At 35.0% G+C, this 14,245-nt stretch overlaps 1 protein-coding gene across 2 annotated transcripts in view; it reads left to right on the top strand.

Annotated features, from left to right (window-relative positions):
- Positions 1 to 14,245, top strand: part of slc25a14 (solute carrier family 25 member 14) — a 33,621-nt gene that overhangs the window by 6,837 nt on the left and 12,539 nt on the right. For both annotated transcript variants that reach the window (XM_017352756.4, NM_200164.2), the window contains one exon: positions 6,735 to 6,820. In XM_017352756.4, coding sequence (XP_017208245.1) covers positions 6,735 to 6,820 — 86 coding nt within the window. The remainder of the gene's footprint in view (positions 1 to 6,734; positions 6,821 to 14,245) is intronic.

Genomic DNA, 14,245 nt, shown 5'->3' with positions numbered 1-14,245 from the left:
ACTGATATTCAGCAAAAGAGAGGGTATGTTTCGTATTTTCACTGAAATTGAAAGGAGGCAGTTGTTTATCGGCTCCGTTTTGTTATAAATATCCACACAGTGAAGATGACGCTCATATATGCAGCACGACACCTCAACATTTCTGCTGTCTGTTTAGTTGTTAATATTAAAATGAAAATAGGCAGTTATGTCACGTGTACATTTTATTGTTGAGAAAGTGAAACAACGTAGCCAGGGTGATGTGAATGAAGTTATAAAGTACATTGACTGTTCCCTTTGAAGATTTACCCGTGTCCTCGGTATAGTCTGTTTTCCATATCAAACTGAAAAGAAGAGACTGCAGCCTTGATACTGAACTTACACGGAGAAGATACAGGACTACTTAATATTGAGGAAAAGCCCCAATCAGAGAGGCGAATGTCTGCAGCCCCGCCTTCGTTTTCAGATGTCTCCGTTTTCCATCATCCACACTGAGACGGAGCAGCAGCGTTTCAGAATGAAAACGGCCTCTCCAGCGTTTTCAAAACGCTCCGTTTTTGGCGCTCGAGAACTCCGGCGTAGTGTGGACGGATGGCGTAACCGTAGCAAAACTTATGCGCTTTCAAACTAAAACGCATTAGAGTAAACGGGGCCTAAGATCTTTTATTTTTTAACACATTTCTCTACTGTATAGGGCCTATTAAAATATAGCCCCCTCTGCTTTTTCTGAGTGATTTGGACTCTATTTTAATGGATAATTACGTTTCAAAATTCAAATTCATTGAAATTATGAAACTTGAACGATATAACAAAATCGAATTAAAAGATTAATAATAAATGCATTTTACGGCCCTGTGAAATTTTATTTATTCTAAGATTTCTGTTATTTCCCATAAAAGTTGTTTTTTGCTATAATTATTTAGCTTTCCATTTTAATGATCTACTTTAATAATCAAATAAAATGACCTAACAAGAAAACGTCATTCATTATTACCATTTAATGTAAGTATTGTTCCGTTGTTATTAAGGGCATGTTATATAAAGGTCTCACGTTGATTTGAAGTGTTCAGTATCAACTGACTAATTTTAGTTGCAGCTTTTACATCTTTATATATATCTTTATTTATACTGATGGCGTTGTTCTGAAACACACTAGTCTATAGATAACATTTGTGAAATAAAAAAATATGTTTATTTTGCTAGTTATTGTTATTAAGTTGTTAAGTTGTAGGATTAATCAGTGCAAGTTAATCCACTTTAAAAACAATAGTCTGTTTTGGTAATCTTCAGTGAAAGTCTGACCATTTGCTTTATCGTTTGGAGTGGTGCTGCTTCTGTTGACGTCAATCTAAGGGCTTCCATAGCAACTGCATATTAAGAACCTCTCCTACGTTTTGCTACGAGGGGTCTCAATTTTCCATTTCAGCAGGAAGTACATTAGCATACTGAAATAAGTCTCATCCTCTTCTGATTCATGCGGACTTTAACATATTAGTAATAAAATTTCAAATTGTTTTTTTTTTTATTTCACAATTATTATAGTCACTTGAGATGCTGCTGATATTAGCCTTCTTATGCTGCTATTCTTTACTAGAGGTCAGACGATATGGGTTATTTTCTTCCCAATTCCGATATTAACATATTTCTTTATTCACCTTTTATCTAAAAATATTCAACTGGGCAATAATTAGATACGAAAAAGATAATTTCATGTATTAAACATTTATCGAAATGTTTCAAGTAAAAAGAGCAGAAGTTAAAAAACTATTTAAATTACATTTGATTCGATAGTGGATTTTAATAAAAAGAAAAATTGTAAAATGTGTGCATGCTAGTAGGGCTGTGCAATTAATCGAAAATCCGGTTGCGATTTCGATTACGGCTTCTATTGATTATGAAAAACCATTAATCGAGATAAACAATAATTCCATCATATACCGCCTCCTTTCCAGTTCCACGTGAAAGTGACTGAAATATGTGCTGTAATGTAACTTTTGCAGCATGGGATGCGCATCATTCATATTTTTTAAAGCGCGAAAGAGCACGTGCTGCTGTGTGCGTGCGCGCTGCACTTAGCCTCGGACAGGTATTGTGTGTGTGTCTGTCTGCGCGCGGTCTGCGCTTAGCCTCGGACAGCAGAGCACACACACATCTAACGCCATCTTAATGCGAGCGCTTTAATGGTCAAATACATGCACTGTTTAGTGATTATTCATATTAATCCTCATTTGTGTAATAAACAAGTTGAGAATCAAAAGACACATGAAAGAGAAACCATTTCGGAGCCGCACTATTCTTAAAGTGACAGCGTGCGATATACCTGCTGCTGTTTTTATTATTAATCAAACAAAAGGACAGAATCCACTCACTGCTCTTGACTGAAGGACTTTTGTAGTTAAAGTTTTTTCTTACAGTGAAGATGCTTAAAACACAGTTTAAACATAACAGTTTTAATAACTCATTTCTAATAACTGATTTGCTATGATGACAGCACATAATATTTTACTAGATATTATTCAATATACTAGTATTCAGCTTAAAGTGACATTTAAAGGCTTAACTAGAGTAAATAGGCAAGTCATTATGTAACAGTAGTTTCTTCTGCAGACAATCAAAAAAATAAATTGCTTAAGGGGGCTAATAATATTGAGCTATTAAAATAGGTTTCACAATATTTAAACCTGATTTTTTTTCTAGCTGAAATAAAACAAATAAGCCTTTCTCCAGAAGAAAAAAATATTATAGGAAATACTGTTAAAAAAATTGCTCTGTTAAACATAATTTGGGAAATATTTGTATATAAAAAATAAATTCACAGAAGGGCGAATAATTTTGACTTTAACTGATAGTCGTGATTACAATTATGACCAAAATAATCGTGATTATGATTTTTCCCATAATCGAGCAGCCCTACATACTAGGTTTGGGTCGATAGATGATGCCATCATCCAGCAGCAGCAGCAATCTGCCTAATCTCTGCCCAATCATGCTAGAGTCTTGCAGAAAAAGTGATTGACAGGTGGTAATTTGTGTGTATCTTATCTATTTATTTATGATTTGGTCATGGGTAAAACAAAGACCATGCGGGTCAGGTAGTTGAAACAGTATACTACAAATAATTAATTCGTTATGAATTAATTCATTATTCATAAATAATTCACTGCCTCCTTTACGACAACGATGTCATCACCCATCGTGATGTCCACATTAGACATTGTTTGATGCCAGATTGGTCGACATCGCCCAACCGGAAATTCTTACCTATATATAGTTTACCTTAATTTAATTTTTAATGGAAGAAAGATTTTTTTTATTATTGATGAATATTTTTTGTTATTAAATGTAACCAAGACCATATTTTACTGCAGATTAACTTGCACAAGTTGTTCACAACAAGAATTGGAATGTGGCTTAGCAGAGTTCTATTAATATGGCCAATTTAAAGAGATCAGAGGGTAATTTAACCATATTAACAATGAAGTTTAATTCAAGCCTTCTGAACATAAATGTATGAACTCTTATACATGATGGAAAGATTTAAGCTTTTAACCTCATATGAACACTGAGGATGCACAAACATAAGTTGCATCTCAATTCTAAGGCTTCGTCCTTTGTAGGGCTCATTCAAAGGGTGATTGCGTCATTGTGGTGAAACATAGTCTAGAATTAAACACTTCAAATGCAGCCTCAAACTGCTTTCTTCATTTCTCATATAATGAAATGTACAACTACGGCAAGATTCGGCACTGATGACCGCAGTGTTTTTTTTTTTTCTTTTAGTTTTTGGCAAATTGTTTTTATTTCACAGGGCAATTGAATGACAGGAAGTGAAGTGGGAGAGGGGGGATTAGATCAGAAACCATACATGAGCCGGGAATCGAGATCTGGGCTATGTATTGGCACACTAACTACTGGGCTATCCAATTTTTTTTTAAAAGGAATGCGCATTAGACTTCTCTTGCGATTAATTGCTGATGCTTTTATCTCAATATACGGTATTATTATGGTATTGACCTAGGAAAATTACTTTAAAATAACCAAAAATGACTTGGTGTATTGGTTTATTGTGTCATGTTCAGAGTAAGTAAATGTTTTAAACAAGTTAAATAAAAAAAAAGATGATAGTGTACAATAGGTAATACTTTATTGTAGGGCTGCTCGATTATTGGAAAAATCATAATCACAATTATTTTGGTCATAATTGTATTCACGATTATTCAAAACGATTATCAGTTGAAGTAAAAAATATTCGTCCTCCAGTGAATTTATTTTTATTTATAAATATTTCCCAAATGATGTTTAACAGAGGGATTTTTTTTACAGTATTTCCTATAATTTTTTTTTTTTCTGGAGAAAGGCTTATTTGTTTCGTTTCGGCTAGAATAAAAGCAGTTTGAATATTTTGAAATTTATTTTAATAGCTCTATATTATTAGCCCCTCTAAGCAATACATATGTTTGATTGTCTGCAGAAGAAACTACTGATATACAATGACTTGTCTATTTACCCTTATTAAGCCTTTGAATGTCACTTTAAGCTGAATACTAGTATCTTGAAAAACATCTAATAAAATATAATGTACTGTCATCATAGCAAAGATAAAAGAAATCAGTTATTAGAAATGAGTTATTAAATCTATTATGTTTAAACTGTGCTTTAAGCATCTTCACTGAGTTTTTAATTTTATTATTGATTAATAATAAAAACAGTCGGCAGCAGCAGGAATATCACACGCTGTCACTTTAAGAATAGTGCGGCTCTGATATGGTTTCTCTTTCAAGTGTCTTTTGATTCTCAACTTGTGTTTATTGCACAAATGAGAATTAATATGAATAATCACTAAACACCGCGCTCTGACACAAATGTGCATGTATTTGACCATTAAAGCGCTCACATTAAGACTGTGTTAGATGTGTGTGTGCTTTGCTGTCCGAGGCTAAGCGCGGCGCGCACCCGCAAACACACACACGCGCTACCTGTCTGAGGCCAAACAAGGCGCGCACACACACAACAGCACATGCTCTTTTGCGCATTTTTCTTTTGCGAGTTTTCACACGTGTACAACTGGAAAGGGGGCGGTACGTGATGGAATAATCGTTTATCTCGATTAATGGTTTTTCATAATCGTTAAAAGCCAAAATCGAAATCGGATTTTCGATTAATTGCACAGCCCTACTTTATTGCAGATTGTAATTGGTATATTATTAAATGCATTATAATAAACAACATGTAATGTAAAACTACATGTAATGCTTTGACATGCAAAAAAAAACTTTCAAGTTAAAACAAGTTTTCTTCCTAACCATCGGTGACATACAAAACAGATTTCGTATGCTGCTTAGTTGTGGCAGAACAACAACATCTTATTGTCTTATTGCGACGCATGTGGTCAGGACATGGTGATTGAAATAGCTGTATTATGGTTATGTTAAAGTGGATTTACTCAGATAAATCTTATTTTTAAGTAAATTTTACACAGACCTACCAGCTACCTATGATGTTAACTCAATGACAAATGTTGTGAGAGCAGTATTACAAGTCGAGATTGCATTTATGTAATACAAGCATGCGAATCTCTTTGCTTGCATGTCGATTTCCTCTGTTGGTGCACAAAACTTCTTCCATGCCCCCTTCTTGCTGCTCAAGTCGAGATGTTCTTGTTTGCTCTTAAATCAATGCTGCTGAAGTGTGATCTTGTGCGTTTATGTAACGAGTATGTCTCCAACATTTGTTTGATTTGCTAGCAATATTTATGAATGTCTCCAACAGACCCACTGAGTGGCATTATTGTGTCCTGAAGTAAAGTGAAATGGCTATAAACTCCAGCAAGATAAGAGTCATTGTATGCAGAACCATAGACCTTTATCTATAAATAAAATATAATTATGGAAACTGTGGTCATCTTAACTGAAAGCTATGTCATGTTTGCTAGCCTCACACAGTCTGTCAGACTGTCAGTCAGCATGTCACCTTAAAGGGTTAAACAAATAACGCACAGCACTACGATTACAGAAAAGTTCGCAATGTTATAATTTACTTACCTTTTAATACGTTTTGGTGTGATTTATAATAACCCGCTGTTAAAAAAATGGACAATGTTTCAAATGAGAAGCTGTAATGTAGCCATGGCGGGATGAATTTTGGTGTGGCGCCCCGCCATGGAAGAATGATTGCAGCGGAAACTATGAAATCAATCTGTACATTTTTCAAAGACACTCCAAAAGTTTACATTTTGAATGCCCACAATATTAATAATGTACAAGTTTAAGTTTGTTTTCCTGATCTGTTATCAGGAATATCAGCATCTGTCTAATATGTATTGTTTGAAAACTGAAATCCAATTTTACCTTTTGCTCCACTGTTGCAACCATTATGCTGCATCCTCGGCTTTCCTAATACTGCAAAACATGGTGTAACCACCATCACTAATGTGCGGTCCAAACAAAAGGTGCTGAAGCGGCAGACAGATGGACATATCTCTAGCATTACCTTATCTGGTGCTGGCGCCAGCGCATTTCCATCTGACATGGTACAGAATCATCTCTTCTCTGCAAACAGAATTTGTATTACTTGAATCCTTGCCATAAGCACTCAACGAGAGGTCACAGCTTGGCCAACAGTGTTTTTTTTGGTGTTTAACAGGCTGAATGAATCTGATTCTTTAATGTGCTGAAGAACATTCTGAATCTAATGGCTGTTATTGTTTCTCTCTCTCTCTCTCTCTCTCTCTCTCTCTCACTCTCACTATTTTTTAGAAGAGACGATGGTGATTAATGTGTTTTGTGGTGTGGTGTCAGGAGTTTTGTCTTCCTCTTTGGCAAATCCAACTGATGTGCTGAAGGTAAGTGTCATATGCCCCTTTCACACATACAGACCTTTCGGAAAGGTGTGTATGTGTGAACAAGGCCTTTTTAAAAATACCGGTAAATTCGTTCTGGCTATTTTCCGGAAAGAGAAGTTGTAAGATTACCGGTAATTTGCCGGAATGCTGCGCTGTGTAAACGCAGAAGGAAGATTGCTGGAAAGAGCGCGTGTACGTCTAGAACGTGCTGACGTGAGACATCTGCTTTAGCCAATCAGAACAGTCAAGACGCATTCACGTCCGCGCGATTTATGAGAATAAAAGCATTTGAATATTTTTCCAGACGCATTCAGCTGCTAGAAGTTAGTCAGATAACGTTTATATGTTCATCTAAATGCCAAACGTGTAAATAATTATCGATAAGATGCTTATGATAAGCTGTTGTTTGTTTACTTTTAAGCTTTGCGTGTGCCCGTGAAACAGCCCGTGAGCGCCAGCACACACACATATCATTTACATCTCGACATACGAAGAGTTTCTCTATACGTTTTCATCGAAGTTGTTCACAATACTGATCCATCCACAGAGTTTGTGATGTAGTCATATGTTTACAAACACAAGCGCAGCTGTTTAGAGGTCATTTCTGGTTAATGATGTCAGAATTACCGGTATTTTGGAATGGATGTGTGAATGCTCTTTTCTGGAAAAATTCCGTAACGTCCTCGTCTGTGTGAACAGCACTTTTTTTGATTTACCGGGAAAGTCGTTCCGGAAATTTTCCATATATTTACTGGTATCACTGTATGTAAGGGGCTATAGACTGTAAAAATGCTCTTCTTTGAGTTTGTGTCTTGTTTCTTGTCCAAATGTTAAACAATTCTTAAATTAAGAAGCATTTTAGACAAATTTAGAAATATAACATTGTTTTCAGAAGTAACAAATCAAATCTGTGACAAAAGTGACTTGTTCCTTGAGACAAGCAAAATAATCTGCCATTGTGCCAAATAATCTTGTTTTTGATTTGGGATAAGAATATTTTACTTACGCCAATATAATTTTGACTTATTTTTGAAAACAAAACATTCTTTTTACTTGTCTAGAAAATGCTACTTGATTTATGAACTTTTGGACTTGAAACATGACAAAAACTCTAAGATGCCTCTAATGTAAAATAAGATAATACTCATACCAGGGTTCTTAAATGCACAAAAAGCTTGATCTATGGTTAAAAAGCAGCAGCTCTGATTGGCATAACTGTTTACATAAATTTGCAGTATTAAAAAAAGCTGTTTTAGTTACTAATTTAATTTCAATATAACAACATATATTAATATCTGTTCATAAAAAGGCTGCCACCAAAAACAGCTGGTGATGAGTCAACTAGTAAATATTGTTACGTAAAACATGCCTGACGTCATTTCTCCAAATAAAAAAACAAAACACTACCATGGTAACTAATGATACTAAAATATTGTAGTTAACATTTATTTCACTAAAGAGGTAGTAAAATTGCCTTGTGTACTTTATCATTAAGAACAAAAACAAGGGTATTTCATACCCTTATTTCATACCGACATTATATCGGTAAAGCCTTGATATCGCAATGTGTGTATCTGCAATAGTCACATCGCAGAATTAGATTATTTATTGAAGATTAAAAGATAAAGATGCTATTATATAGTATTATCTTTTTATTTTTTATACAATGGCCATTATGTTGTTTTATGTTTGATTGTTAAATTTCTGTACTCGATTGCTGTTGGACGCCCCAGAAAACCATAAAACACCATTTAATTTTGCTTGTTTAATTTTTGCATTGCATAGAAAAAGACTTGATGATTCCAGTCGATCTAATTATTGAGCTCTTTTCAAATTGAGCTATTGAGCTTGTGCTTCCTCCCACTCCATTTTCAAACATGTTGAAATTAAATTTTTTTTAATGATATTTTATGTATAATATTTTGTTCGAAAATAAATAAATCAAATCAAAACAAAATTGAAACATTTTTGAAACTTCTGTAAATTTCTATTCTAAAATGACTGTAACATTGCATTTTGCATGGCCATAATTTAATAAATACAAGAAATAGATTTTACAAATAATCAAAATGTAGTGATAAATGCCAAATATATATTCACAATTTCAAATACCAGATTTGTATTTTAATATGTTGAATGATTGACTTGGGCTGGGTGTCAAAATTGTATTGGTAATTATTGTCTGTACACCATTGTCAATAACGCCATAAAGAAAAGGCTATAGTGTATGTTTTCCAGTTTAGCGCTTCACGCTCTCTATGCACTTGCATTTTTCAAGCTCAACTTTTCAGAATGCTGCGAGCGCACTGTGATTCATGCAACTACAACTAACCAGTCAGCTTTAAACTTTGTATGGAATATACACATTTCGGTAATAACGGTAGACTAATTACCTTAAACAAATGCAAAGCAGTACTTTTCTCCATAAATAAAACTTGTATCAGAACTGCAGTAAAGCAATGGTGAAGGAAACCACGCACCTTGCACTTTTCACATGCTTATAGGCACAATATGTAAACATCCTCTGGTTGGGTTGCATCATCACCCCCTCAGGTCAGGTCAGACAGCAGCAGTGAGAAGATTGTGAATAAAAAGGATGTATCAGGTCGCCAGAGTGGCTTTTTGGTTTCTTTTCTTGTGCATCCCAGCCCCTAGCACCCTATCTGAAACAATGTAGTCACATGTAATCTGTTAGCATTAAATCCAGAGAATCGACTTTATTTGTAATGTTGCAGTATGTATTTGCATAATGAGGGTTAGTTCCTTTACTTGAAAGCTCAGATTTGATTATCATAATTTTTGTTGACAGAGGTTAAGGTGTACTGTATCATTATTAACCTAAAGATTGCTTTGACTGTTCAGCGTTTACACGTTACCATTGCATATACTTAGCAACATTTTATTTATCGAGTTTAAAAGTCTCTTTAACGTATGTTTCTTTTATTATAAGACATAAGAGACGAGATATTTTTGTAATTTATTTATTTTTTACTATTAAAACTATTTACCTTAGTAATGTTGGCAAATTAAGATAATGTGGTTGAAAAAAAAATGATGACTGGATGTTGTTGATAAATGGATTGTAAAAAAATATTTAATAATTACTGATACCGATTGATATGAAACATTATATTGTGATATTCTTTTTTGCTACATCTCCCAGCCCTATGATTGATATTCAGCAGCTATTCATCCTTCAGTGGCTACGTTTACATGTGCGTTGTTTTCTTCAGTCACTTTAAAATCACTTCAAAATTGATTGAATCCAACTGTAGTGTTTACATGAACACTGAATGTTGTGCTCATTTATGCGTCACAAGATTCAAATCATATTTGATTTTTTGACAAGCACATACTGCATTTATGTACATGGTTGTCTGCTGTTTACATGTCCTGTCACCACTACCGTCACACATAGTCTTGGCTCTAAAGAGTAGACTTAATATTTATATATATTTCAAGTCATAATTAAGAGACCGTGAGGTCATGAAGGTTTGTGCCATCCTGCTTGTATTCATCAAGCAGAAAAATTGCCCATTCTTGTGGCCAGAACAGGCTGTCTGTGGCTGAGAGTGTTAAGTGGGTTCTGCTCCACTTCACAAATGGAATTTTAGAACAACTTCACGGTAATTTATGACACTTCAATCTGCAAAAACAACTGCCCTTTCCATGCGTCATACACACCATCTCTTCGTCAATGAACATATGCAGTTCATACCAGTTTGCTTTCTCAGACTGCTTTAGGGATAGGTGACAATTTCTTTCTGTCAATATGATACAAATACAAAACAAACAAACAAACAAAAAAAACCTTGTTTCAAGAATTTTTAGGGTTCAATGCTAAAACTTTTTCAACTGGCCGAATCAGGCAATTGGTTAAGATTTTTACTTGCCCTGATAAAATTTTCACTGACCCCACCAAAAAACCCCAAAACAATTTAAAAGCTATTTCTTAGCCACTTAATTTAAATAACGTGTCACAATAATGTTTGTAAATCAAGAATTTGATCACAAATTGAAGAGCGGGGAAGGGAGGCGGGGTGGAGCAACAACGCTGGGAAGCAATCACAAATTGAGGAGCGGGGAAAGGAGGCGGGGAAGCCTTCTCAAACTGAGGAGTGATCACAAACCAATAGCAGCGAGAGCTTCAAAGTAGCCAGAAATCATTCATTTTCAATGAGATTCGGCGGCGAGAAACAATGTGGCGCGTCTTCTCCGGTGTGAGCGTTGAGGATTGTTGAAATCAAATCAACTTTATGGTATGAGCTATGATGCGGTTTGGCGGCAAACAATCAGAATGAAGTAGTCCACCGCTTGAGAGGTGTACAGAGAACACAGACCTGTGAACTTTGGTTCCAACCACAGTTGTTCCCAAGAGTTTGATTATTGCGGTTGCCAGATTTACAATTATTGAAAATCGTGACGATGCGGGGCCTGTCCGCTACGCCACTGGTTGTACACGTAAATTTCTGTTTCCAAGATGTTAGAATTAGACACTTTCTTTTTTCAATCTTTATAGCTCTGGGGGAGGGGTTTGTGCAGGTTTTCTTATTTGTTACTTCAATCCCTGTCATTTAGCGACTTTTACGTGCTTGCCCTGCTATTGACAAAAAAATGACATTGCATCTGATCACATATCTTGTCTTTCCAGTGTCCTCTTTTAGTTTTGCTCTGGGTTTTGTCTCGATTTTCCCGTTTTTTGTAACCATGTCCCCTGGTTGCCATTTGAAACAGCCATAAACAAGTTTAATGTTGTTTGGACAATCTTTTTGAACATACACAGTAGCTGGAGCAAACTGGAAATTTAAACATAATTCAAACAGATCACAGTTAATTGTACTTTGAGTTTAGAAAGCAGTTTTTAAGATGCTTTTATTCCCCCCATTTATTTTAGATAGTCATGGAAAAACTGCCCAGAGGCATCGCATATTTTTAAGGATTGGCATTGTGCATATTAAAAGTTTAAAGCATACACACACAATATTGTATTGTTTTTAACTTTTAATGAAGTTGTTTTATTGAATTGTTTATATAATGAAGACTTGTTACAATAACCAGCGATCGAGCGACTACAAATCCGCCATCTATGGACTACAAGCTCCTGTCATGCACTGCACACACTGGTTCCTAATCCTGATTGCAAACACTCACAGCTGAAGCTGCTCATGGACTGATAACAGGACTATTTAAACAGCGTGCACACACTCACACACATCAGTGCTGAGTCTTATTATACTGATTGTGAACATTGCAACACATTTTCCTTGCCTTGCCTTCCGTGTTTGAACCTTGCTTTGTTTTGTGTGTTTTACATTTTCTGCAGCCTGCCTTTTTACCATCTGCCTGTCTATTGACCACAACTCTGGATTGCTCGTATACATCTGTTTGTTCTTGAGTTGAGGATTGCTTGTCTGACCATCCCTGTACAATGAACCTGCATTTGGATCTGCGCCCCTGTTGTCAGCGTCCCACTTTACATTACAAGATTATTTAGTGTTTTAACATTTGATTATTCAAGTTGTATATAAATAATGATTAATGTTTATGAATAATGGTAGTGTAGGGTCCAGCCAGTTGGTCCAATGACGGTATCCAATGGTGGATGAAGGTTCACTGCATGTTCGGTCTTTCCAGTGCACAATGTTGATTTATATTAAACTTAACTCATATCTGACTCCAATTTTAGTATGAGGTGGTTTAGAATATTAATATATTTATCCTCATTTTATCTGACTCCAATTATAAAACATTGAGAAGATTATTTTGTTTCCTTTCACATTATTTTAGATTATGATTGAATATTCTTTTGATTTGTTATTATACCTTATTCTCATTTACTCAGATTCCGATAGCATCTCGAGTCTTGCACCAGCCGGGTATACAATCTCTTAATACAAGCTTGTCAGTCTTGGTCATTAAACAGAGGCGATTAACCACTCTCCTAGAAAGGCAGAACACTACTTACTCAATTTAGGAGATTTTTTATGTGGTCCCCATAGATCTGTTATCTACTAATTCAAGACAAAGTATTTTAATAATAATCGCGCAGGATTATACTATTGTAGATGAAGGCCTAAATATCCACATTTAAAGTAGTTTCAACAATATTTTGTTGTTCTAAATAGTTGGCCTTTTACAGTCCAAGTATACATGAATAAATGCCAATTTGTTAGTCGGATCTCTACCAACATTGTATAGCGTGCCACGCTGCTCCGTCTAACATGTTTTAGTCCGTTACTAACCTGTACAGTGGCTTGTAGTGCTATGAACAACAACATTTATCAGTGATAATAACACAAGGTTTGAATAATTCAAAACATAATTTATTAGTCAGGTAAATGTATTATGCCAAATTCAATCAGTCAATTTATAAACGATCAATACAAAACATCAAATTATCAAAGATAAGTCCAAGATTAAAAGATGCATTCCTGACTTTTTACATAACGTGTAAATTTTACATAACGTGGAGCCTAGGCTCCATGTTATGGGCTGATCTGGGTAGGCAGAATCGCGCTGAGTCTTTCTCAACCCTTACCTTAAATAATCCAAGAATTCCCCCAAGGAAGGGGGTGTGAATAACAAAAGGGAAAGTCACACCCTTCACAGTGGTTCAAAAGATGCCTGAAGTTATATATTTATTGTTTTGATTATGTCTATTTCTGAGAGAATGAGACCATTGTACCAATCGCACTGAGACATTTCAAATGATATCAAACATGATAGTTAAAGTCAGTGTGGTTAATCTAGAACATTCAAACATTGAAATGACCATATGCGTGAGTTGGGGGGATGAAGCTGAGTTTTAGCATACTCAGATGCAAACGCAGCAGGAGCTGGTTTTTCCCGCATTCCCCCCTGGTGGGCTGTGGAGTCCATTGGCCCTGTCTTCAGCTCATGTTTTGAATTGTCAAAGACATTAAAAATATTTGTAATATTTCAATTCTTACAGTAGACTCTCCAGAAAACCATAAAACACAATTTTTTTTTGCTTTTTTCCTTTATTATATTTATACAAAATAAATATATAAAATAAAAAATTGTGTACGATTCACTCTTCTACATAAACATCTCCATCAGTCTAAATTAATAAATTCTTTTCAAATAGAGCTATTGAAGTAATCTGGTTGCAATTTTATCAAAATATAAATATAGGTCAAAATTAAATATGCTCCAGCCCTTCTACACACTTTTCAAACAAACTTGGTGTGGCGGTGGCATTTAGTTCTGCTTTGGAATATAAACGTTATATGAAACATTTAACATGTTTTGTTGTTTTTAGAGGTTTTTATTGTTAACCTATTCGTTCATTATAATTTTAATAGGCCACCCTTGCTTCACATGTTTAAAAAGTTTGCTATATTGAACAGAACAAATTATTTTGACATTTTTTATTTTTACTGTTAACTCGACTCAAGCTTGTTT

This window comes from Danio rerio, chromosome 21 (assembly GCF_049306965.1).
Source record: "Danio rerio strain Tuebingen ecotype United States chromosome 21, GRCz12tu, whole genome shotgun sequence".
NCBI lineage: Eukaryota > Metazoa > Chordata > Actinopteri > Cypriniformes > Danionidae > Danio > Danio rerio.
Note: the sequence above shows the minus strand (reverse complement) of the source record. Positions and strands in the feature narration are given on the sequence as shown.